Source organism: Tinamus guttatus, unplaced genomic scaffold, assembly GCF_059628265.1.
Source record: "Tinamus guttatus ecotype Peru unplaced genomic scaffold, ASM5962826v1 Tinamus_guttatus_pri_ptg000307l, whole genome shotgun sequence".
NCBI lineage: Eukaryota > Metazoa > Chordata > Aves > Tinamiformes > Tinamidae > Tinamus > Tinamus guttatus.
This window is the reverse complement of record NW_028288841.1, coordinates 57968-85647: the sequence shown is the minus strand read 5'-3', so window position 1 is coordinate 85647 and position 27680 is coordinate 57968. Positions and strand designations below refer to the sequence as shown.

At 43.7% G+C, this 27680-nt stretch overlaps 1 protein-coding gene across 2 annotated transcripts in view; it reads right to left on the bottom strand.

Annotated features, from left to right (window-relative positions):
• The window catches only part of CHCHD6 (coiled-coil-helix-coiled-coil-helix domain containing 6), a 98819-nt gene extending 72134 nt beyond the window's left edge, over window positions 1-26685 (bottom strand). For both annotated transcript variants that reach the window (XM_088528182.1, XM_088528183.1), the window contains exons 1-4: window positions 26565-26685; window positions 24520-24640; window positions 23835-23904; window positions 21566-21710 (exon numbers count right to left, since the gene is read on the bottom strand). In XM_088528182.1, the coding sequence (XP_088384308.1) occupies window positions 21566-21710; window positions 23835-23904; window positions 24520-24640; window positions 26565-26654 (426 nt within the window). In that variant the 5' untranslated portion in view covers window positions 26655-26685. The remainder of the gene's footprint in view (window positions 1-21565; window positions 21711-23834; window positions 23905-24519; window positions 24641-26564) is intronic.
• Between the last annotated feature and the right edge of the window lie 995 nt (window positions 26686-27680).

The following is a 27680-nucleotide window of genomic DNA, read 5'->3' as shown; positions in this document are numbered from 1 at the left end:
CAACTGGGGAATAACAGTTTCACCTGTTTGCACCCCAGTCTCATTCCTGTGTGTGCAACTGGGGCCACAGCTTTCCTTGTGCCGGGTTCTTAAAACGGGGATATATTAGCTTCCAAATGAGGCAGACTAGTTCAAACACAACCAATATTTTGAAAATAACAACAATAATAATTTTAAAAAGATGATACACATCATCAACCCACATGCACCAACGCAACAAACATCTGTAAGCAGCAGCCAGAGGATAGAGGTTTAATATAGTGCAGTGAAGCCAGAGTTTCTGCTACAAGATTACAAATCTAATTTCTTTTTGTTTAAGAAAGATTTTTCTCAAATACTACACAGTTTAAAAGAAATGCAGTTGACTTTGAGGTCGCTTCTTAATACAGGCAAAGACACTCTTAATTATATGCTTGAGTAAGAAAATTCTTGAAAGCCTTCAAAGTCATGGTCACGCATCTCCTCTGCCTGTCTCTCTCTGACTCCTTCTGCAGGTGGAGACATGAGATAGGCTTTCGAGTATCACAGTTTATGTTTTTACCCACGTGAAAATTTTTCTGCCTTCTCTAGTCTTTCACCCCAGACAGATGCAAAACACTTTACTCAGCACTGCAGGGTCAGCACTGCACCTTTCTGGAAGCAGAACCCTATCTACTGGCTTGCAAGATATATATGTGGGAAAGATGCACAGTAATTAAAGTTTAATGTAAATCAAGTGCATTCCAAAGCCTTATTGAATGAACCTCAAAGAGCCATGGAGGAGGGGAAGTTTAAATAAGTGGCATGTGCTAATATACATACATTATAATGCTTTTAGCCAGGTGTTACACAGAGTAAAGAGGAAGCAAAATATGCAGGAAGATAACAGAAACTGCCTGGAAGAGACAAAAAAGAAAGAAAAAGAAAAAAACTTCACTGCAATCACCCTCCTTTATATGATCACTGAACAGGGACAAGAGTCATCCCTGAATTTCCCTACCACCGTTTCTGAAAACGTACCTCAGTCTTGGCCTGCAGCACTCCCTACATCCTAGGCCCCAGTCAGCGTTATGAAAAGGCTGCCAATTAAGTTGTGGTTTTGAGCTACAGAAAAACCGCCCACCAGAGACCGATTCTTGCTTCCGGAGCACTCGTTTCCCACTGTGCATTTTGGGAAGCGGATGTGCTGGTTCTCAAGCACACGCACTCCTCGCTCCTTACAGGGCTACGATCAGAGAGAACGCTGCAAGGTAGCGTCTTTTAACAAAGGTCAAGTACATCCTAATGAAGTCATCTGCAAAAAGGGTGTAGATTGAGCAACAAGGCTGTCAGGCTCCTGTAAAGCTGTGTTCTTTATTTTTACATTGCAATCTCTAGGGCACAATCACAACCAGAGCAACTTGCAAGTCTCTGTCACCGCCAGCAAAATTTTGATTTCCATTTGATAGGACAATTTGCAAACAGCAGTTTTCTACGTTGTACGAATGCTTAACACTTGTAAGAGCTACACAGACTCAATCCTGATTCAATGCCCATTTACTGGGCAATGCAGCACACTCCTGTGTGCACTAGGAAGCATAAGAGCTCAAGGCAGGAGGCTTGAAAAAATCTGTGGGAGTGAAATCCATTCTCCTTCTAAAAAACTGTTAGCCTGACATCAGGACACAGACCAGGGCGTTCTGCTGCACGGAGGAAGAAGGTTGGAGCAGGTACAGTGGGAAGACTTAAGCAGCTGTGAGGAGTCTTCCTTGGAACCAAAACGCTTGTTGTTTCACTGTCAAGTCCCAGTGGAGCCCCTGGAGCTCAAACCTGATGCCAAATGCTAAGTAGTATTTGCTCCTAGACCTTGTGATCAAAAGCAAAAAGCTTGAAACCTAGCTTTAAAATACTGCAGGCATTAAATATAGCAATTAGATGACCTGACAGAGCTAAGATTCATGCTTCATGAGTCTGCAAACTGGAAGAGTCAATCCAGCCCAGAGTATCGCAGAGCCCTAGAGACAGATTGCCACATTTATTTCAGTGGATTCTATTTACAAACATATCTCCACACTGTTTGCTCCATAATTATAGATGGGGCACACACGATCATTCACTTTCTGTGAGCTCCCTTTGCACACTACACCTCCAAGTCAATGAAAGTAATTTTAAAGAACCTGTTGATTGATTTATTGATCAAACAAGTTGACCAGTGCAGCGGACTAGAAATAGCCAGACTGCAAAGTGATTTGACAAATACTCCTGGAGAACAGTCACTAAAGTCAGCAAAAGGAAGGGAAAAGAAAGCCTAAAAGTTGAGTTTGGGGTTTTTTAAGCAATGGAATCTATACTAACAACTGCCTTAAAGTTTAACTTCATTTCATTCCCTAAGCAGACCAGCTCGGTCAAGTGAACACAGAGTCAGAGGAAACAACCAGCCGAAGTTCAGCTCCTACTAGCAGGGAATGGGAAGAAAGAGGAAGGAAGAATGTGGTGCTGTACAAGAGTCTGAGACACGAATGGAGCTCTCATATTTAACCAAGACCTTGGGATGGAAGGAAGAGAGGCAGAGATCACAGTTAATTTACAGGGCCCTGGACGAGTTCCTGGCAACTCTGCAGTGGGAGCCACTGCACCTTTCCACGAGCTCCCACAGCAAGGAGCGGGGTATGTCCCTGACCCACACTGGAAAACACTAACCTCACACATCAAGCATTCCCTTTGACAGCCTGTTTTTCCCCTTGCAGATTTAATGGTGCTTTACCAGGTTCCAAGTGAAACGGGGTGGCAGTTTATTACACAACCAGGCCAAACACAACTCGTGCTTGTTGGCGCTGCCCAGTGAGTTGTGCCAAGAACCAGCAGTCAACTGCAGCCAGCAAGGGGCAGCCCTGGGACCCAGCTCTGCTGCACGCGATGGCTTTCCAGGAGAGAGGAAAACTTCAACAGAGCAGGAGGCGAAGGGAAAAGCTTGCATTATTACTGTTGATTTCTTGCAGATCATCACGTTTCATGGTGGTATTCAGAAGTTTACATTCATCCCCAGTGCAACAAAAGAATTAAAGTTTCCAGCGATGTCAGTAACTTTTTCCTCCTTCAATTTTATGCTTGTGGAAAAAACACTCAGGTACAGACAAAATAAATTAGCAAGGCCAAATTCAGACTGTCATAACCCCTCAGCATTTTTGGAAATGAATACCAGACTTGTCAAAACAACCTTTTAAAATAATAATAAGCATAAAAAAAAACCCCAAACTTTAAAGCCTTATTTATCGACCAATATTTTCCTTCTCACTTATGTCATGTAATACATATACTATATGCATATAAAATCAAAAGCAAAGTACACTCAAAGAACCAATGCTGCAGTGCTCCATTTTTCCATTTTGTGTTGGAACATACACCCACAGAGACCTTAAAACACTGTAAAGGATCAAGCTTTTCCTCTCATTAGTACCAGCATCACGTTGCTCTGACCTGTGGTCATATAACCTTCTGCACCTTCTCAACTCTATTGAATCAATCTCCCCTGGCAACTTCTGGTGTGGCTCTGCTCCCCCTGCCTCCGGCTCTTCTTCCCTCACTAATTCTGCGTTCAGAACTGTGAAGCACAAAATTAGACGTTTCAAATTAAGCAAGGAGAGAAAATGAGAGAACCTTATTAAATCAACATTAGCATCAGAGTGTCTTTAAAAGAGAAACTCAATTGTAAGTATTACTTGTCTCTGTAAAACTCTTTACATTGAGAGAGATGAGAGACACGGAACATGAAAGCCCCAACCTTCCTCCTCGCGCTGACCACAGCGCTCGAGCAGAAAGCGCAGGAGCCTTTGCAGAGCACAGCCCCAAAAGCAACCGGAGCTTCCCAGGAGCTCAGGAATTGCCAGGTGAGAAGGACATCCTGCGATGTTAAAAAGCAATCAAGCAACTCCCAAAAGCACCGAAATAAGGAAGTGTGAATTATGTGTGTGAGCACATGCCCATCTCAGTACAGAAGTGCTCTGCCTTTCAGGCAGTCAACCACAACACTGATATCTTAAGTCAAATTACACAGTCAAAAAAAAACCTCTCACAGCACCACAAAGATGCATTTGAAGTTTCAGTCTTCATTCTCAATCCCCAGTGATACTGACACTTTAGGCGATGGTCAGCGTCCGTTGTCTCAAAACACCCTGACTTTCTGGGTGTGAACCCACAATTCCTGGCCAGATCTGCTCAACCTCACTCCTTTTCCAAGCAGCCACTGGAGCATCCCACCATTCCCATCTGCTGGAGGATCAGCCATGCTTTTGAAGCCAGAGAACCCTCTGAGGCTGCACGGCCTTTAAACATAACATTCCCTTGGCACTTTTTGACCAAGAGCTGCCATTTGCACTTTGTACAAATACACACATTGAGGGAACACAACTTACCACCTTGTGCAATAGGCTACGGACTCATCTGTTGGGCTCCTACGTTAACAGGTAGGGTTTCAGAAGTATCTTGTAGGGAGAGCTTGTAAAATGCACTGCTGAGAACTATGGAAACACTAAGTTTACAGAGCATTTTGGGACAAAACAGCCAGTGCATTTACCGTGGAACTGTACCACTGAACACAGGGAAAACATTAAGAGCCAGAAAGTATCTAATGAAGCAGGGACACAGCAGTCGCCGGGCTGCTCTCAATCCCCTCCAAGGTCAGCGAGTTGTCTCTCCCAAAATGAACTTTACTGTCGAGGAAAGGACAACACTAAGCACAAATTGAATGTGTATTTTTTTCTCCTATTCTCCTCTGCAGCCTCCTTTCTTATAGTCTGTCCCTGATGATCTGAACACAGAACAAGAACTGGCCTCCTGGAGCCTTTGTATCCAATCTTTAGCTTTTGTAGAGGTATCTAACAACTTCTTTAATTCAGTTGCAGGGTTACTATAATCATATCTGACCAGCACTATAATAATATTATCTAATAAATCTAAGCACTAAACATAGTGATCAAAATTAATAAACTAATGTGCCTTAAAATTAAGGTATCATCTCATGGGATGAGATATAACCATCTTGCAAGGCCCCCTCTCGTACACAAACACCAAGAAGGGCAAAGTGGAGGAGTGCCACTTCAGCCAGGGGGGAAAGACGCAATAATTTGTCTTGATTTGTGCAGAAAACACTAGCCCGGACCACAGCTGAAATTCTTCTTGCATTCAACTTATTAATGTTCCCTAGATACCAAATCGCAGAAGAAATTAGCGTTTTCACCATCGCATATATTTGCTCAGATTACTGACGCTTGCTGGTTGACATCCTTCCAAGATGTCCCAAAAGATCCAACTATAAGGGAAGAAAGAGTTACATATATTTGAGATAAGGGAAAATAGCTGAAACAGCAAAGAAAGAAATCCCTACTTAACTCTCAGGTCTTTAAAAGACTCATGAAGCAGCAGTGAACGGTGGAAAGCTGTGCCCCAAATTCAGCTAACTAACAGTGCGCGCAGGGATTAGCTCGTGGTGCCAGCCTGCCACCTACTACTGTGAGTGGGGAAAATTCCCGACGAGCACCGAGGGGATTCTGAGGAAAGGAGCAGAGACACTTGAAGAGCAGCCGCGAGACAGACAAAACAATGCAGGGAGTCAAGCAGGGTCTGCCGGCAGCAGCACCTCTCAGCTGCAGCACTTAACCCACTTCTGAGACATCTCTAAAATGGACCTGTCTCGTCATCGCTCTCTCTTTTTTTCCTCCCTCTCCCAAGCAGCAAATCAGGAATTAATATTCACAGGTTCTATAAGTGACATAATTGCAATTTAAAAAGAGCAATTAATCATCAGCCACGCTGGCGGCTGACTTGCCAGGCTGGGATTCTTTCTCTCCACACCTGCCAACAAGCACACGGGAGGCAAGAACATCGCATCCGCGCACAGAGCCTGGCAATGCAATCCTCCCTTTTCCCCCACTTCACTTTCATATTCCCTGGCTTCCCCCAGGCCCTGGGCACCCTTCCAATGGGCTATACACGTAGTCATCTGGTTCATCCCTCAACCCCACGATGTCCAGTCAACCCCTTGCCATTTGGGCACAGAATCTGGTTTAGCTTCCCCTGCCAGCCGAGAAACCCGAGGCAAAGAGCTCCATCACCTCCAGTACATAGATCTCCTCTGGTGGGTTCTTGCAGTCCTTGCACAAACATACTATCTTTTGAAGTGTAACATCTCATTCTGTCCCTGCATGGAAGGTATATTACAAATCTTTAAGATGACAAAACCCAGCAAGTGCCTTTTAGAAGAAGAATAAAATTAATATAATACAAATACATAAAGACATCAACTTTAATGCTCCTATGATTTTTTTTTAGGTTATACAGGAGCATACTACAAAAACAAATACACACCCACCACAGTCACCTATTCTAGAATCAGTTCTGCACGTTCATAATCTTTATATGTGAACATCAACTGCCAGATATAGTAGGAATTTCAACCAATAGTGCTTAGAGAAGTGACATCTGGAAGTCAAGCAGTAGTGTTTACATTCCAGGAAAAAAAAAAAAAAGAGTTCTTGGAAATCAAGTTACCAGGGGGTGAGTTTATATCCTCCAGTGCAAAAATGTGCACTTCTTAACCCAGTATCTTTTCATGACAAGAAGAAAGCCATCACACCGACCACTCTATCATGGCAAGTCTACTTTATCCCAAAACTATGTAAGATAATATGGTGATAAGAACTGTAGAAAAAAATATCTGCAAAGATTTAGAGCTTAGCAAGCTGTGAGGTCTTCAAGTGATAGATTCAAGACCATGACCTTAGGCCAAAGAATTCCTACAGAAAGCCTCCGGCCACAGAAGTTGGCCTGAACAGGTACCCCTGCTCCTCGCCAGGGGCAGCAGACCCAGGGAGGCTGGGGACAGTTGTTGCAACACAAGCTGCACAGTCCTCCTGTCCCCATTCCTGCCACTCAGCAGCCAAAAATTGGCTTCCACCAGAACACAGGAAAATAATTCAGTGCTCTTGGATACGAAAGAGGGTAATTTCAACCCTAAGAATTAAGTCAGGATGGAAACTGGAACACAAATACATGCTGCGTGTCTTGGTCACAGTTCCAAACAGAGATAGTTAGTAGAGAAACTCTGCCAGGAGATAACACCAATAAATGGCCTCTTTTTCACTTATAATAAGATAAACAGCCTTTCTTCCTCACATTGCCCTCATTTCTGTGAGGTCTCTCTCACAATGTGTGATCTTTTTGACACATGCTCTGGCTTTCCTTCACCCACAAGCCTGACCACATCTTCCCTCAGCTCCGTGGCACTACACAAGTACAACCACGAGTCCTCACCAGTTCTTTCTTCATGCAGATGGAGCAGAGTTTGGGGAATCTCTTAAAGAACATTTTGTTTCTAAGCAGACCTTCACCTTCCTGCACCCCAAGTATGAGGTTGCTCCTTACCCTCTATTCAGAAAGGACCGACCTTGTCTTTCACTTACAAAATTGCTCCTTAACAGACAAGGGAGGGTGGTGTCAGGAAACACCAGGTATTTCACCTGAGCACATATCCTTTCCCAACTGAGGGATTAACAACCTTTTACACAGTTGCATTTACTCACAAACGGCTGCATCCAGATCTTACTGGATTCTTCTGCACTCCGAGAGGGTGTTTACAGAAAAATGGATTTGGGACCAAAGCTTGAAGGCTGGAGAAAAGAGAAAGATTAAGACTATCCCTCAGACACAATCAGGGCTCCTGTGCTGATGCCCAGAATCACAGATGCTTCATTTCTTAGATTTCTTTGTTAAAAAATAATACTTGTGCTTCCAAATTTTCCTAAGGCTGGTAAACTCCATGCTTGCAGTCAGCACTTGCTCACATCTTTATCTTCAAAGCAGTACTACGAAGTTTTGAAGAGCCTTCTCCTTCCCAGTATCTCAGTCCATATTAGTAACAGCCACTAATAGAAACGTGAGACCAAATTCCTTCTTTTTCCAATGTCCAAATTTAACAGTGAGCAAACGCCCAAGTACTGTGGAAGACCCAAAGCACTGCCAGGTTATTACACACTTATCTCTGCAAAACCACCCTGCACAAGTGACAACTTCCACGGCAGGGGGAGGGGGAACTGTGCAGCTTTGCGATAATTAAAGCATAGACGAGTGTCACTGCTGTAGATAATTATGCATTAGCAGTGAAATTACTTAATGGAATAAAAGCCAAACATTTTGTTTTAATAGGAATTTAAGGTCTGCAGAAGGAACACAACCAACACCCCAGGAGACTGAAAACAACAGCCCTCCATCACTCACAACCATGATACGATAGTGGCAGGAACCCAACAAGCTTCCACCCAGGAATGAAGGGGAATGGAAGAAAAGCAAATGAGAATTTCAGTTTTCCTGGCCATTCGGTCTCTTCTGTCCTATGACTGTCCACACAGACACCAGCCACTGAGCAGAAGAACAAATGATTGGGAACAACTTCCTAGAACAAAGATACCAGCTCCAACACAATTAATGAATTAATTCAACCCACAGATCTTCCATAACCCCCTAGGCCACTATCACGATGCCACTATTAATTGGTGCCAGTCCAGACTCCAACCAAAAGCAGCAATGGGGTAAGCAGGTCCATCGCCCACCACAAAATCACTTCTTCTCACCAAGCCCCTGAGGTTTCCCCTCTCCTCCCTCCCGTATCTCTTGCCTTATCATGCACCTACACGCATTCCTGCCTCTGCTCTCATCTAGATGCTCTCAGAGTCCTCCTGCTTCTTAAACTGAGGACTCTCAAGGTCAGTCAGAATTTATAAGGCAGCCATTTCATCTTTTGTGCTTCTCTGGCTACTTTCCTTCTTAAAAGCTGCTGAACATTGGAGATTCTGCTGGGTCTGAAAGCCCTGCCAACACCAAGGCCAATTAGGAGCTTCAGGATGATGCATATTAAAGTTATTATGGGAGGCAGTTATGCAGCCAGAATAAATCTTAACTGAACCTTTAAGTGGTTTTTATAACTCTTGTTTCTCCTTCTTGAAAACAGATGAGAAGATACAAATCTCTTCCCTAAAAATCTGCAGGAATTCAAGCCAACCACCACCTTCTCACTCTCTCAAGAGAGAAGTTTCTGCTCTCAAAACAATAACTCATTTTGACCAAGGCCATCTAGATCATCTCTATTTTTTCTTTAAATTCCAAATCAATCAAATTAATCAGAAATTCACAGTCTCAGTTGGGACTGACCTGAGGTATGTGTGAGAAGGAAGAGCAGCATATACATCTCAAACATCTTCTCACAGAAACTCAGAGCTTCACAGTACAGTACTACCGAGACAGTCTAGATAGTTTAATGCTGATAAGCAGAGGGACACATATTCTAGCCTATTTTTACAAAGAAGCAGGTTTTGTAGATAGTATCTAATTGGAAGACTGGATGTAGGCCAAAAGTGGGACTGAAGAGAATCTCAAGGATGGATGCAGTGACATTCATCTTGATACTAAGCATGAGGTGCCATTAGGAGGCACGTGCTGTCTCCTCCCTTCACCTCCAGAACTGAACTTGCTGGTGGCATCAGCTGTCTGCCCCAAAAGAAGAGTGTTATTGGAACTGGAGTGGGAGAGCAAAGGGAACACTCAGGTGGCTACCATACCATGTCCTTCCATGGAAACCAGCTCTGGTTTCACAAAAAGTTGCTCGCCCCTCTGCAGCTTGAGTGCACAGCAACTTCCCAGGCTGCTAGATCATTCATTTAAGCAGGAAAGCGAGCCACAGGAAGCATGGGGAGAAAGGGAAAGAGAAAAGCAGGTGGATTCAGGGTTTATCTCCAGTTTATAAGTTAAGTCACTACGCAATGGCCTCACAACTCCAAGCAAGAAACACGGGGTAAATTCACCCCCAAAATATTATGGTAACTACTGGGGACAATAGAGTCAGAAAGAAAATAAATAAGTAAAATTTAGAGATATTTCATTGGTATGCAAACAATTTGAGGGCTCAGCAGTTCCTGGTCGGCTCTCCGAGGTGTGTTCCTTCACTGCCACCTTCTGGAAATACTCACTGTGTCCGTGCGGCTGCTCCAAATCTCCAAGGACGGGACAGAGGGAGGAATTCAATGAAGGAATTGTCACTGGCGTGCAACCAAGGTGTTTATTGAAAACTCTAATCCCAAAATAAGAATGCTTCAGCTACAATTACACCCCAATGAACAAAGCTGCAGATCACAGAGGCTGCAACATAATACACAGAGGCAGCCTCTGGGCTGAGCAGGTTTTGACCCCAAATACTTTATTAATATCCCTCTACCAGTCTCATTTGTTGAATCTGGAAGATGAATAAAATGGGCTGTTTATGGCTTATTAGATTCCATTTGCACCATCACATTCCAAGCACTCACTTGAAAAATAAGATAAACACCATAAACAACACCGCTTACAAATAAATAAATAAATAAAATTTCCTTGCTAAATAAAGGATAAATTTTCATAAGAGCTCAGAGTCAGGAATGAACTAGATAAAAAATGCAAAGGTCAAAAAAAGGTTAATATCAGTTATTTATGCACACAGACACACAAAACGTACCTAAAGTCTGTGGAGCAGTAGATGACCTGACTTATCAAGCAGGAAATTTAGGTCCAAATCAGTCAGTATTAGGGTTCTTGAACGAACATTATAGGGAAGCGTAACCAAGCTCAAGAGCAACATCTGCTGGCCAATATGAAGTTGGTTCCATTATATGGATTTTTTTTTTTTTTTTTTTTAAAAACAAAGCTATGAATTTTCACTGTAGTTTCGGAAAGCTGACTAAGATGTACTTCTTCTCCAGAAAACAGATCCAATTTCTAAACACCAGTGCAAGCAACATAAAGGCAAAATTTTGTATTTGCATGCACAAGTACAGTCAGAAAAATCCATTACCTATCCCTACCTATCCTCTGAGATATTAGACAGCAAAACACTGAAATTAAAATGGGCTAAAATGTACAGGAAATCTTCTCTGTCCAGCTGCTTCATCCCATCTGAAGAATCCCCAAGGAACCCCTTGACCTCCTTGATTTCCTATGGGAGCAGCCAGTACGTGAAAGGCCGGAGGCAGCGAGGTATTTACCAGATACACCAAGTCCCATCCACACACAAGAGAATGGTAGCTAAGAGCATTAGAGCTCCTTTCCCTGCAGGTGCTTTAAGAGATTCCTTATTAACCTTGGAAAAAAAAAAAAGCCTGCTGCAGCAGAATGACATTACTGGAGCAGTAGCACTGCTAAAAGCCCCACTTAAACCGAGTGCAAGCTGATACTTCACCTAAATCAATTACAATGACAATGCATTTTTACCTCAGACGTGTAGAATTTGGTAAATTGCTTCTAAACTATTGTAAAGGGAAGAAAATGCAGGTGGCTGGCAACACCACCAAGGCTCGGTTTGGCCTGGAAGAAGGGCACAGCGACCCAAGAGCCTGGCGGATGCAGCGGGTTCTAGCAGCACTCGGGTGGTGAGAGGCAAATCACAGACAACCGGATCTGCAGCAAATGTACAATGAGCTTCACGTGCAAAAAGCTTAGAAATAACCTGGCTACAAAAGGCTGAGCCTTGCGCAGGGAATGGCACACATTGGGTGGAGGTGCAGGGTCAGAATGAGCAACTTTGTAAATATTAAAAAAAGACAATATTTCGGACTAGGCTGATGAACATTATGTTCTAAAATTTAGTTTACTTCACAGCTTAAGGCTCCTGTGCTTTGTCAAAGTTCGTATTCAAAATAGAATTCTTTTACCCTGAAAAAAAAAATCAGGAAGGAGGATTTAAGAAATATGCCAGTTTAACTACAGCTGACATTAGGATGTTGTTTTAAACAATCTCACCGATTCCCCCTTCCCACATTCAGCTGTACAAATAAGCTTGACGGGACCCATTACAGCTACCGCAGGATGAAGAGCATCTAATGCACTAATCAAGCCACTATTAAACTTGAACTTTTTTGTTTTGAGCAGTAATTATACCCAGAGCTGCTCTATCTGCCTGATTACTTTTCACTTTTTGACTCCTACAGCATCATCCTTAAAGTTTGCCAATTATCTTGAAGACTTCCAGGATAAAAAGGCTCTAAACTTCCCACGTAACTGGAAGAAAAGAAACGCAACTAACTCCAGTTCCTTCTCTCCAGCCCTATCTCTGCTTTGCAGACACTTATTTTTGTTGTCTTAAAAATAAAAAAAAAATATGGAAAAGAGAAAGTCACAAGCTCATTTCCTTTAAGTGCAGTCCCTTTTAAGCAGCTCCTTTCCACAATGTTTTTCTCTCTACTCATAAATAACACAGATTAATTGCAGGCAGCCATAACGAACAAGCACAGAAAATGGACATGTATAGCACAGAGGAAACAGAGCCTCTGAGGTGATGCATGGGCAGCAGGAATCCCTGGCAAACAGCAGCAGTTGCATCCAGATCATGTTTTTGGCTGATATAAGGCAATCAGAAGGCCAAAAATGATAGAGGGGGAGAGTTCAGCAGAGCCGAGCGCGGTGCCGGCAGCCCGGCTCCCTCCCAAGGACACGTTTCCTAGCGGCTCCCCACACACAGCTATTTCTCCACCCCATAAATTTACATTAGGAAGCAGGAATGCCACTCATGGAAAGATGGGTTTAAAACTGCTGAAACTCCACAAATCTCCACGCGGTGTGCAATTAGGGAGAAATTATGCTGACTGTAATAAGAACCTCCAAGAGAGCACATCCAGCTGCCCAAGAGTTAACGTGAGGCGCTCCTCATCAAAACCTCCTGCAAGGAGGTTAAGCACACAATGGACTATCTAAAGCACAGCGAGAAAAGCTGCTTGAAATTCCACGCATGTGCCTCAGCAATGTATTTCTATTAATGTCCGGTGTGTGTCAGCGTGAAGATAAGGCACCAACATCATGTCCAACCAGGCAGCGAGAGAATGGGACGCGGTGTAAAACATTGTCTGATCCTTCGAAAGCCGGGAAGAGGCGCCTGCAATCTGGCCCTCCGCACGCGCGCCCGATAACGCGCCAGCGAGGACGGCCCTGCAGCGCGGGGCAGGCAAAGAGATCGAGGGAGGGAAGCGAAGAATGAGAATAAACCTCGTCAGTAAATAACAGCAGGTTTTAGGGGGTCCAGCTTTAGTAGAGGATAGAACTAAACTGAGGAGAAAAAAAAAAAAAAAAAAAAGTGAAATTTACTTTTCATACAAACTTGTTTTAAATCTTTCATAGAATAAAAACTAAATAAATATTCTCAGTGCTCAGATTGACTGCTCCCCTCTACATGTACTCAACTTCATCTCTACTGCGAGCCAAGGAAGCTCAGATGGGCTCTTCTCTGTAGTACCCTATGTTGTCACATAAAATCACTTCAAAATCTGTATTTAGGCGCCACAGCAAGATGAGGGAAGCACCATGGGTGGTTTTCATGCATTTAGGAAATAGGAAGGAAGTGACACCCAGGGACAGGTCACCCACATGGTCTCAGAGTGCAAGAGCAGTCTAAGTTTTCCAGTCCCTGCAAACTCACTCCCTAGCTATTATGTGCTATTTAAATTCATGATCTTGCTCACTTTTTAATAACACTTTTCACTCTGAAACATCTTCAGAAAATTTACAAGCTTATTTCCAAGATCATCGATTTAGGACTCAAACATGACTGTCACCCTGGAGAGTTATAACCAAGTATGAGGCTACACGTATTCAATATCCCCAATACACAAAACACAGGAAACCAACACCATAAACCTCATAGCTCAAGTCATGCCACATCTGACTGGTACTGACTCACAGGAGGAGAAAAGAAGGTAAGAAAAAAAAACACTATTCATGGTGAACTATCAACATACTATTTTTCTATTTCTTTATCAGTTAAGAGAAAGAAAGAGGAGGCCCAATCTTAACTTTCCCTTCTTAAATGACAGAATAGCTTTGTTGTGACCCAAAACCAGAGCAAATGATTCTTGAAGAAGTCTCTGGAGTATGGGAATTGTTCAGACCGAAAAAAAAAAAAAAAAAAAAAGTGAGAAACATGGGAAAAAAGGAACTGAAGCCAAGACAGGAGAACTAGGTAGGTCCACAGACATCTTCAATTTTTTGCAGATGTAGGAATTAAGAAGAGGCCAATCTTGTGCTAAGGTCCCTTAGACCCGGAGACTACAAAAATGAGCGACTCGCAAACCACTATCTGCTGCTGAAACCTGCAAAAACTCTCCAAACAAACTAACCTGCAAAAACTAACCTTCAGAGCCAGGAGATAAAAGGCTAGAGATGTAGAAACTGCAAGTTGTTCAAAAAAAGAATGCCATGAGTGCCTGGCAGAACATAACAGCTGCAGGAAAAATAAGGAGTAGAGAAGCAGCATCTTACCCCAACGCAGGTAACACCTTTGCCTTCCCTCGAGAGGGAAGGAAAGGAAAGATGGGTGGTGCAGGAAGAAGCAAATACTTTTCCCTTCTAAGTTCATTTTAATACATTTTCTCCAAAGATTTTTGGAGTTAAATTTAGACCCATCTTTGCTGCTTTCTTCCAGACTGTGGAGCACTAATGAAGCCTGAAGTTATTAGTTTGCTGGAGACAACTGATAGGCAAATGCTTTACAGAACCATACCAAGTGTAAGTCTAATGCAAACCTCTCCAAAGTGCATCATTCAATACTGAAGATTAACTTCCTACAGGGATCTCTTAAGTGTTTAATGGCTTCCTAACAGGAAGAACTGCAGAAATGCCCCCTATTCTGTTACAGAAGACACCAGCTAAAGAGAAACCAACCATGGAAGAAAAGGAGGGATGTTCTGGCCAGAGACCACAGGAAAAACAGGCCACTAGCTTTAAAGACTCCACTGATTAACATCCATTCCTTTAAAGAAAGTCTGGAAAAATCTCTCTTAACCCACACAGAACGAATGAGAGAGAAGCAGCAAGTCTGGGGCTCTTCAGCCAACCTATTCACCTCTCCTGTCAGTATCTTGTAACACAGATACGTAACCCAGCCCAGACGCCCCAGCAGCGGGAGCACATTCAGAACCGCTCTGTGTCCTACGACCCTCCTCTGCACAAAGTCTCCACGTGAGACATTAAAGATGCACACAAACAGAACAAATACCCTCATTATTGGTACTTAAACTTTTTCAGGTCAAAAAATAATAATGAATTAAAAAAAAAAAAAAGAGAGAGAATTTGCAGAAGTGAAGGCTGTCTGCTCTTCAGATAGATCTTTTGCACGTAGTGACACATTCCCTGCTAATTAGAAGCACTGACACTAAAGGAAGACCACAAGACACCACCTGCCTAACAGTAAACAGCTACTCAGAGGCTGAACCACCCTTTTGTTAAGGCAAAGCAATGCTGCATTTCTGTTAATTGCAATGTTTTGCCCCACTGAGAATTTTACTAAGCAATTTTTAAAAATTAAACCAATTTAAAAATTAATCTAAAACAGAACACAGGCCAGAATCCGAATCCCTATGATCAGTTAAAATATTTCAGCTATTCAAGCCTATATATATATCTATATTACTATATGTCAAAAGCACTGAACTAGCAGCAGTTACTCTCTAACTAACAGAACCAGCTCTGGCAATGGAGGAGCCTCTTCCAGGGTCGCAGCATCTTCCACCAGCCCAGTTCAGGTACTGCTTGCAGGGAGAAACAGCTGTGAATGGCTCTGTTGGAGAGCTAAGATTTGTCAGTTTTAAACAGAAGGCACAAAAAATGTCCTTAACAGACAAACTATGGGTATTATCTTTGTAATAAATCATTACTGATACGAAAGCAAATCTTTCGTTTTGTATCAACATATTTTAAGGACAGATTTAGTCAAGCAGTGAAAGCAATCAGAAATAAGTGCATCACAGCACCTAGCCAAAGACAACTTCATTCACGCTAACGCACTTCAAGGAGTTCCTTGCATGACATTAATCCTACGTAAGTGTTTTACACCTAATATGACAATATTCTGCAAGCGGAAAAAAATCTCAGGGTATAACACTGATTAGGAGATCCTGTCCCACAACTGCTACTGTCCAAGCAAACTTTATGTAAGAATTCTTGTTTTATAAATAAGTGCATCAGTAATTAAAAATATATATATATCTGAAGAGGGTGTTGTTCCTTTAAAAGCACATGCAAGTACTTGCTTCTATTCACTGTAGCATCCATGAAAACATCACGTTAAACAAGCAGCTTCCTACATACAGACTTACAGCTTTAGAAGGGGAAGGGTTTTAGCCCAACATAACTGCAGAGTAAAGAGGACCAGCAGAACTGCCCGGCTGCGAGCGGCATCCAAACGGCAACACAAGGGTCTGATGAGGAGCCTCGTTCAACCGATTCATTTGCGGGGGGACTAAGGCAGGGCAGGAGAGGCTCAGCCTCGCCGTGGGGACAGCAGCCTCCCTGCGGCACCGCCGCAGCTGCAGGAAACACCGCGATGCTGCAGGCGCCCGCCGGGCTGCACGGCTTGTCACAGCGTGGGCGTCACGGGCCTCTGCAGCCCTGAATGCCCACGAGCCAGGAGGGAGCTGACCCCAGGCTTAACAGAAAGGGGTTGAAAGCTCCTCAGCTGTGCCCAGCACCACTTCTGCATCATCTGCAGGATGAGGGGCACCGCAGCTATAGCTGGTAGGTGACCAATATCTAGTCAACTAGCTGGTCAAACTGGTATCAGTCAAAAACACTAGGGAATTTACAGCAAAAACCAAAGTATGCAAGATTGGCTTAAAGCTTCATAAGGTGACCAGAAACCGACAGAAATCTTTCCACTCATGAGCTAGATCATTCCCTCCTCTCTTTGAGACCAAAGACAACACTACTCCATCTGACCATCACCCTGTATCACCCAAATTCTCAATCTGTTTTTCCATTACATCTATGCCCATCTATGTCATTTCCAGCAGTTTTACCTATTCATCCTTTGAGCTGGGGAAAGAAATGCACTGGTTAAAATGTCAGAGCAGCCTGACAGTGGAACTCAGTAACAGGAGTGTTCGAAGCAGGACACACTCAAGAGTTCAGAATGCCCCACTGACAAGAGCACACCAATATTAAAAAAAAAAAAAAAATACACACTTTGTTTTCATCAAAAGCCTTTCCCCCTCTGCATTCTTATTTCAGCTCCTTTCTACTGAAACAAGGGATGGAGAGAGGCTCTAAAGAGCAAACAGGTTACACCCGGAAAAAAATAAGGTAATTTGAAAGGAATCTTATGGCCTATGACTAACTACAATCAGTTGCCTGAGCAACTACAGATGTGCCAGACCCTCACATCCCACAGGGATTTCTTCCAGACTCGTATTCCAGGGCAGTCCAGTTCCAACAGCATAATGCTATAGCCATCAGAAAGCAGGAACTGCCACGCAGCAAGCCAGCGAGCAGGGCACAAGCGGGAGCGCTGGGAAGAGGAAGCAGCTCTGCATTGACAGCTCCAGAAAAACTTCCCCAGCAGTTCAGCATTTTTGTGCCTGCCCCATTTTTCACACAGCAACTAATGCCCTCTAGTCCTTCCTGAAGCAGCTAATTACGGTGCCAAGTTTGTCCTTCCATCACCCCATTTCTTAGCTCGTTCTTTCAAAGTGGAAAGGAACGGAAGACTTTTGGTCAGTAACTCTGACAAAGCCATTATCCTGGAGGTATTAAACGGGGAGATAAGAACTTCAGGGCTTTGCACAAATCATATTAGTTCAATTCTCAAATCCGGGTAATGCTTCTTTTCAAAGTATTAATTTCATTTATTCTATTTGCTCTCCCTCTGTCCTGATAACACAGGCGCACATGGCCCCTAAATGAGATCCTCCTATTTTATAGGTTATAATCCTCCTTTTCCAGAGTAGTAATGAGATGGTCTTTGCTTAATCGTGTTTATTCCCCCCACACACACTCCTGCTTTCTCCCTCCCCCGGTCCACACTGATTTGGTTCAAGGTTTCGGTGGAAAGCAGCAGCCTGGGAGCCGCTGCTCCAGGAGGAAGGCTCATGATGCACATGCTGTGCAACCTGAGGAGATTACAAAAGCAGAAAGGACAGAAAAGAGCAGCTTTGCTTGCAAAGTTTCTTCTGGTGATTAAAAAAAAAGAAACACACACACACAGGATCTGAGCAGCCGAAAGAAGAGGTTTGACTTTTCAGAAGTGAAAAAGAAAAGATCTCTGATTTAGGAAGAGGCAAGACTATTCATAATGCAAGCCAGCAATTAAATAACTTGTTTATGACAACTTGGGAGGTTCCTAATGCTAGAATTTAAATTGAAAAAAATAGCTAGATTAATTCTTGAATAAGTCATATGAGACACAAGGAATGCTACAAGCATTAAGCATCACAAACCCTGTTGCAAAGTGTTATATATATAATCCGTGCTGTATTCTGAGCACTCACAACATTAAATTATTTAGAGGGTCCAGTCAGCACCAGGATCCTGCAGTGGTAGAAACTGTACAAACATATAACACATTTCTTCTCTATACAAACATATAACACATTTCCTCTCCATAAAAATGGGTGAGCTCTTCTACAGCAGCTTAACAGATTACTTCCATCCAAGCCCCCATATGGTCACTCAAATGCTATATTTGCTCAAAGAATAAAAGTGAATACTTTAAAGTTCCTCCTTACAGAGCTTTTTAAAGCTTCAAGCTGTTTTACTCAAAGTCTAACATATCTACAAGCTGAGTAACTTGTTCAAAGTTATAGAAAAAAATAGAACAGGAGCCAGGTTCTCAATTTGAAGTTATTATTGTTATTTATTATTAAATCAGACAATTTTAAATTGTGTCTTACCCCATAAGTGATGAGGTAACTGTACTCAAGCGCTGAGAGCCAGTCCCTTATCAACAGTTACTTGCAGTCTCCTCAGGAAGGTGGACTACATAATAAGGCTAAAGATTCTCTTCATAAAGACACTATTATTAATAAAATTCAGTGAATAAAAATCATGAAGAATACAGATTAAATGCCAAATGACTTTCAGCACAATCAAAATTAAGACATTTCAAAATACAGCTATATATTTCAATATATGGCCTACAAATGCTAAGGCTAATGGAGAATACTGCAGCATTACCAGAGACAACTGTACCAACAAAGACTATTAATGACCTAATTATTGAGATGCTGAGGGCACAAGGCAGTTTAAAAAAAAAAAAAAAAAAAAAAAAAAAAAAAACACACACACACACACCTTATTGCAAGTCCAAAATAAATAAATACATAAAATCCTACTAAAATTAGGGCTGCTAAAGGCTGATTCTTCTCTTCACAGAAGCTTCCTCAATTCTTCCCCAATGGTTCACGAGAAAAAACTTGAAAGTTTTTCCCCCCCCTACAAGTTCAAGCAGGTAATTTCCCGATTCCATAATGCATCCACACTTAGAGGATCGCTAGGTATCTAGTTCCACTGCACCCTTCTGCCCGCAGGAGGAGATACGTAGGGGAAAGGTATGAAGGAGCAGTTCACACTCATCATTTGCCTCATTTTAGGACTACAAAACAGAAAAGTAAGCAAGAAATAGTCAAGTTCTATGCCAAATAAAGGAGCAAAAGGGACTAGAAGACAAAGGACAAGCACAATTTGTTTACGATTGAAGAAGTGGAATAAGATGTCCATGCCTGAAAAGAAAGCATAGCTCAGATAAAGTCTGATAAGGATCCCAATAATGTCAGAAACTGGCAAAAACAGCTCCTTCTCAGGAAGACACCCTGAAACCAACAGGCAACAGTCTTAACCTCATTTTCGAAAGGGCTGGCTAGACTATTCTATTTTCAAGGGTCTTAAATTTATGACTGATCAAGAGATAGCTGAAGAGCAGTAAAAATTATCAGTTTCTCCATTCTTGCTCAACACCCAGGGCTAACACTCCACAATCACCATTTATCTTTTATGCATTACACTAAAAGAGGCTAAGCAGATTTTTGCAGAACATCAACTATGCAATATCTGGGAATGTGACACTGCAGCATTAAAAGGTAATTCAGATAATAGAAGAGACTTTGTCTGCTTGGGGTCGGATCTCAACTCATTTTAGAGGTGTCCTCTTTATATTTCATTAATATTGCCTGAACTGCTGGCCACATTCCTCCACCGACTCTGTATCTTGCTGGCGAAGGGCAGGCCTCTATTTCTAAGCAGGGCAACATCTTTTAATCTGAGGCTAAATTAAATCCACTAACTGCCTCCCCTCTTCTGCCTTTTACAAAGGTCCATAAATTGCATTCACAAGAAGAATATTCTTTCTAGTGGGAAACAGAGCTAATATTGTGCCTGCTGCCCTGGCCTCCTACCCAGAGGAACAGCGGACACCTGCCTCGGGCATCGCTCCCGATGTGTCCTCACACAGACTTCCCATTCCCAGTGCACCGACAAGTTCCCAACACTAACCCAAGCGCACGCAATAGGACATTGAGGAGCCAAGAGCATAAATGGCTCCAAAACCAGACCAATTCACAGAAAAGTCCATCAAGGACTGTTAATCACACAGTGAAAATGAAACCTCCTGTCAGAGGTTATTACTCAAGGTCATGACCGAAGTCTATTCTCTCCCTAACTGTCCTTCCAACGTGCATTAGGAGAGGATCACTCCCCTCAAACCCTTTGAGCATCACAGTGAGCAGGCAGATCCCTCTCACCGGGGACGGGCAGCCCCACCGCACCGCCACAGCCTGTCACGCTGCTGCCGCTCCGGACTAAGACTCCATCCTGTTTACTGGCCACCAGTGTCATATTAACACTAGTACTTAAATGAATACAACTCAAAATGATGCCATGAGAGTATTGGGCATCAATATTACTATTGTTAAAAAATAAAAAAAAAGAGAGAGTGAGGAGCACGGATGGAGGCAGAAACATGGAAATACAGGGGGATGAAACTGAATAGAATGACGTTGTGTTGGGGTTTTTTTGTTGGTTTTTTAAACAATAGCAATATTGATCTCAGCAACCCCGATGTGACTAACAGTAAAGACAACAGCTGGAAGAAGTCCCTGAAAATAAATTGAAATAAATTTGCCTACTCAGCAAGAATTAGGTTTGGGAGTCAATGAAGTAGAAGAGTTTAAGATCCTTGATTCTTTTCTTTAAAAAAAAAAAAAAAAAGAAAGAAAAACCACTTAGATCTTCAAAAATATTGCAACACTCAATAGTTTTATAACAATTCTTCTGTTATTAGCATCAGCAAAGTTTTAAACAACAGAACGCACTGGTATTTTTTTTATTTTTATTTATTTATTACTAATTTTGATATTTGCATAGTTATACTCTGGATAGCTTAAACAGAGACAGGTTTAAGGACGGGTAGGGTCAGCAGAACCTGATCTTACCTGTAGTGAAACACCCGTTTCCTACACTCGGCAGTTCACAGAGCTCTCCCTGCTCAGGCTGCAGCCCCCCATGCACACACAGCACCGACCTGGCAGCCACCGCTCCTGCCCCGCGAAGGGCTGTCCCCAACACAGACACTGCTTGTGCCCTTCCCTACAGCCTTGGCCTTCGAATCACCACACGGCAAAGGTTGTGCCAGCTACGCTACAAGCCAGGAGTAAATTAGGAGGTAATGAGTACTTCAGCCTAGAACACAATTTCTAAACTCATTACACAAGTAATAATTAATTCCTTCAAGCAGAGAGATTTTAAGTCTGTCCTGCATTTTTTTCCTGGTACTCACCAGCTGGGCTGCCCTCTGCCTCTCCTCGTTAGCGCTGTCCCTTTCCCGCTGAAGGGCAGTGTTCAAGGCCTCACTGGCTGCTTCCCTTTCCCTCTTGGCCAGCCGGAGCAGCTCCTCCTGGACCAGCGCCTGTTCTTGCTCGTATCTACAAGAGTGCCAACCACAAACAGAGAGGAGGTGATCAGCAGACTCTGACAGCAGGGTCATGACTCAGCATGGACAATCCCTGGCCAGAACCAAGACACTAGTGCATAATCTGTTTGGCACACAGAATGTTCACTGTCTCTGCATATCAGCAGGAATTCAATCCAACAAACTTTAGCATGACCTGCAAGTTCAGGGAGGTAGAGTTCAGGCAATGTCAGTAGACATTGCACGTACACAAGCTTATGCTTCAGTTACTTCTGACCCCAAGCACTTAAGAAACACCTGAAAATAGCTAAAGAGAGAGCAGTTAACTAGACACAGATGTTGCTTTGGGGGAAAAAAAAGATCAAGGGACACGTTACAAAAAAGAGCTGGCCTATCTGACATCTCCATTTTGCTGCTCTACAAGGGAGGAGAGTCTTTCAGAACACGTGTAATAACACAGCTGAAAAAAAAGCAGCTTTGTCACATCCATAGAGCAGACACCTGAATATTGAGGATTGCCATGAAGGAAACTTAGTGCAACCTGAGCTGTGGGAATCCTGCATGCAAGTAGAGAGAGATTAAAATGAGGTGAATCACAGAATAATCTTCAAAGGTCCCTTCTGACCTAAATTATCTACGAAAGCAGAACTAACTTCAATGTTAGATCAAGATCCTCAGGGCCCTGTCCAATTGACTTTGATTATCCCCAAGGGCACAGGCTCTATATCCTCTCTGCACAACTTGTTTCAGTGCTTTGCTGCTCTTACTGTGACAGCTTTCTCCTTATATGCAGGCAAAGCCTCCCTTGCTCCAATTTGTGTCCACTGCTTGCCCTCTCAGTGTTCATCTCCAACCAGGGTCTTGCACTCTCTCCTCCATAACACTATTTTACACAGCTGAAGACAACAATTCATGCCTTTTTGGTCTTCTTTTCTCCAGGCTAAACCAGTGTAGTTCTCTCAGCTTCTCTTTTCCCATTTCTCCAGCTTGTCAAGGTCCCTCTGAGCGGCAGCACTGCACTCTAGCACATTGACTGCCCTGTCCAAGTTGGAGTCATCCACAAAGCCACCCGAGTGGCCTTTCACCTCGTCCAGGCCTGCTGCCCATTCCAGGACTGTGCGAGGTGCACACAAGTCTTCCCTGCCTGCCTTTCCTCTGCATTTCTGTCCCTCCCTCCCCTTTTCCAGACCAAGAACGCTGGATGCTGTTCTGAAAACTGCCATCAATTTTGATTTCAGTTTCTAAAAAAAATGAACCAGATGTATTGAGATTCCCCTAGGAAAGCCAGAGATGCAACCAGGGATAGCATGATTAATGCATCAGGTCTTCACAGGTTTGGTCAGTCAACAGCAATACTGAAAAAAAAGACCCATTTCTGTAGTAACCAACACAGACCCTTTGCCAGAAAAGTACAGGCACAGTAAAGAAGCCATCAGAGCAGCAAAAGAAAGATGATGAAAAGACAGATCTCCAAAGTAGCTTTAAGAGCACACAAGACGACAGGCCAGTGAGCTGCAGCAAAATTAAGTTCTTACTGCCCTGCAACACCTAAAACTGGGAGAAGACTCCTGAGGTTGGGATAAAGAGAAGCAGACAATTTCTTCAACAGGGTTTCTCATCCTCACCACCATCTTAAAGGTATTTATATCTTTAAAAAGACCCTTGAATGGAAGATTCATACCACTCTAGAATGGGCTGGTAGTCACTAAGTCTAATTAAGAGGAGAAGTACAAAAGGAACCACACAAAATTACATCTAATTATTTTAGGTATAAACTGAGTTAAACCAACACCACACTTGAGATTCCAAAATCCCTGAGTATCAGACTTCTTCAGTTGGTCTCAGAAAAGGGAACTGTACTCAAATTTATGCTTCATTGGTCTTAAAATGAACAATTTTCTGTATCTACCAACTCCTGACCTTAGCATTCTCTTCCAATTGCTCACATCTCCCTGCCTGTTCCTTTGGCTAAGGCACAGACTTGTGCTACAAGGAATGCTCCATATCCCTAAACTGAGCTAACAGGCTTCAGAAGGGATTCTGGGGGTATTAAACCCTACAGCCACTGCTCTCAGACACACATACATGGTCTAAAAGGAGCTAAGCTGCATCTTCTTTATGCAAAATTTCACCTCACCTCCTGTATAGTTCCTGCTCTGCTGTAGAAGACTTCTGATCAGAGTTACTTGCTGTTGGTGGTTGGGTTCCTAGAAAGAAGAACAGAAGCACGTGACTACTGTAGCAGATGACACCATCTCATCATATCATAGACTATTTGGGAAGACATGAGCATTTCAAAAGTGATTATCCCACCAAGAGAAAATCCAATACACTTAGAAAAGTTTCAAGAAAATTAAAATTCTGTGGATGCAGATAGAATTCATGAAAATAAATAAATAAATTAGCCTTTCTTATCACATGCTTGTCTGAAAGCCTAAGGAGATCTTCACATAGTCACCAAACTTTATTAGTGTACCTGGAAAGGCTGGCATTAGCATTTCACAAATGGAGGACCTAAAAAAAACCAGTGATCTTACTGAAGGCCACACAGAGACAGGGACAGAACCAGAAGATCCCGACTGCCACATGACACCACTGCCTCTTGCGAGCAGATAAAAAGCACGTCCTAGGACTGCAACATTCAAGGCTCTCAATGACAGTGATATCTACCTACATAAACATGTCAAAGATTAATTAAAGAGCTCCTTTCATAGGAAGGTAGTCTTGAAGAGATACGGGCATGCCCTATAGCACCCAAGCGGCAGTGCTGCTGAGAACAGTGTCTAACTCTAGGCAGGAGATGCGACAGGGGCTGCTGGCACCTGTAGGAGGTTTGGGTGTCCCTTCTGCAGCTGGTGACGACGCGGTGCCATTGGGGGAGTGGGGCAGTCTCTGCGGGTCCCTTTTGTCTTGTTTCATTCGGTTCACGACATCTTCAGAGAGCTGAAAGAGAAATTAACCAGTTTATGTTAATCTGTGCATGTTTCACTATAAAAGTTCCATACTTGGCAAGTTTTCATAGACCTGCAAAATGACAGGTTAAGTCATTTTAATACCAAATTCTTTTGAATCCATGTAGTCATGATCTGTACACTGACTTCACAAATAATAATAATAAGCCAGACAAACAAAACACAAAAAAAATCCCCACACATATCAGTAAGCAGTAAGGTCCCCAAGAGAAACTGCATGACAGCAAGAAAGTCTGTTAAAGATAAGGACAAAATTATAGAAGTGCCTTTACTTCTCCTGGGGCTGATGGGTGCCAGGGGAAAGGGAGGAGTGAGAATTCCCAGTACTAATTGTCACATATTTGAAGCCTGGGTGCTTATTTATTTTAAAAGTTTAATCTCATTTTCAAAGGAAAATCAGTCTCATAATAATATACAATGAATTTGCTGAATTTAAACCTCAAAGATGTAAATACCACAAAAATTATTCATTTTTTTTACAGATGTCTTGAAAATCAGCAGTGGGCTGAAGGACAGAGCTCATTATTAGCACCCCATGGAAGCAACCACAGATATAGCTCAACTTGAGGCCACTCTGCACTTGGTCAACAGGCACATATGGACTGACACACAGCGCTCTGCATCGTCCGACTGCACCGTCCCTCTTACCCAGGGAAAGATGCCCAAAAGAGTATGGAAAGAAAGCACCTACGGGAACAGGCCTTTAAAAACACAAACCTGTAGGAAGTCAGTCTTCATTAGCTGCAGGGTTCAGTGGAACTGCTTTTTATGTCCACGTCCTCAAAAAGCAAGCAAGCAATCCCTAGAGTACTCTTAAAAAGGGAAACAACTATTCTATTTCACAGAACAAAACCAAAACTAACTAAAACAAATAATACCTTTTACTTTTGGAAGTCAAACGGAGAGACCTAAGACCACCACAGCTCATTTAATATAATCAGTTGTCCCAAGACACATGGGGACCTCCACATTTGGAGCTCCTACAGGTCAAACAGAGACCTGAAGCAGTGAATTCGCATTTCTCTCCCATTTTTCTGGGGTTTTTCCTGGGTTTTTCTCCAGTGCCCCCAGGATGCAGCTGGACTAAACTAAGCTAAAACATTTGGTCCTGCTGCTTATAGGATAGGTTGGGTTAAGCCCTGAAGTGGCCCCACCTGCCAGTGGTAAAGAGCAACCAGGCGAGAATTGACTTCACCTGAAACAAGTGGCCAAGGGAGCCTTAGCACAACCCTAATCAGTGTTTGCCAAGTGACTGGTCAAAATATGGGGCACAAATAAGGAACCACAGCAAAATTCATCCCACAAACCCATTTCAGAGGAATCTTTGCGAGGGGGGAAAAAGCAGATAGAAGCATAAAGAAACAACAACGATGAAAATGACAGTTGAAGCAAAAGAATTAAATAGCTAAAAAGAGAGGAAAAACCTCAAGGAAAGGAGAATGACCAGCTCTTTCTGGAGCTTGTTTTCACGATGCACAAACATAGATGCCCCATGGCAGCCCGAGGAGCAGCATCCCCAGTGCCCCGCTGCTCCCTGCAGTGCCCCCACCTCGCAGGGAAGCAGCAGGGAGGGGAAGACGGACAGAGCAGAGCCTGGAGGAGGCCGAGGGCTCCAGGGCCGAGGGGGCCGCGGGCTCAGCGCTGCAGCCGGGCCCGCGCCCGCCGCTGCTGCCCGCTCCTTCAGCGCTGCCTCCCGCCGCCTCCTCCCCGGCTGCTTTTCCCCGCTCTCCCTTTTCCCCAGCCCCATTCCCGCATGTCCAGACCTCCCTGCTCCGCTCTGCCCCAGCACCTTCCTCAGCCGGGCTCCCCCTGCGCCACGCAGCAGCCCCTGAGCGACCCGAAGGCCTCCGGCTCCCTCTGCTCCCAGCCCGGCCCCTCTCCCCGCGCCGCCTCACCCTGATGCCCTGCAGCACGCGGACTTGCTGCCGCTCGTCCAGCCCGAAGGAGACGCTCCTGCCGCCCTGGCTGCTCTCGCTGCCGCCCATAGCGGCGGCACGAGCCGGGGGCGCCTCCCGCCGCGCGCCGCTGCCCACAGCGGCGCCCGCTGCGCGCGACGTCACCTGCCAACATCCGCGCGCCTCATTGGCGCCCGGCTCCGCGGCAGCCAATAGCGCGGCGCGAGCGGCGAGCGCGGTGCAGCCTGGGGGCTGTAGTCCCGGCGGGGGGGGCACCTGGAGCCACTGGGCTCCATAGGGGACAAATGTCCCAAATGTCCCCGGGGAGACACCCCGGAGCCACTTTTTGCCCCCTCTGCAGTTTCCTTCTTCCCCTCCATGCTGTCCCAGCCCTCCCCTTTTTAACCTAACTGCACCTTTGCCCCTACTACCCCAGTAGAGCCGGGCTTGGCTGCCCCCCTGAGACATCCACACTCACTTTAAGTCCCCGTGTTTCTCTGTAGCAGTGGAGGGAGCCCAGAGTTCAGCTCACATCGCCCCAAGAATAAAAATAAACTCGGGTTTCGCTCACTATGAATTATAATCAGTTTTACAGCCACTGCTTCATGAGCAGAATTAACTCATTTGAGCCAACAAAGACTCCAGAGGTGAGGGTCTCTGAAAAGCTGAAGACTCACCCATTTCATTATTTGGACCTGGAGGTCACACTCTGCAGTCACCTGCTGTCCTAAGAACATATTTCCAAGAGCCAAAAAGTCTCTGGCTTTGTCCTTCCCTTAGTATCATATCACTATCCTTTAGTGGCATATCTGTTCAAAGTGGGTTTTTTTCCTTCCTCTTAAAAAAAAAAAAAAAAAAAGAAAAGAAAACTTTCCCCCTTAGCATGAGTGACTTGAAATAAAGTATGACTATTTATGCCAAATTTAATTTTATTTCTTTATTTTACAAACAAAAATATACATTTACTCTATACTTAAGCGTCTTTGCATCCCCCCCCAAACACATAACACACGTCTGCTCAAGAGCCATGGTGAATACGGCCCAAGGCATTTATATACACAATAACACAACAGGAGGAAGGTCAGTCTGCAACCTAGTGCAGAAACTCGTCAGCAG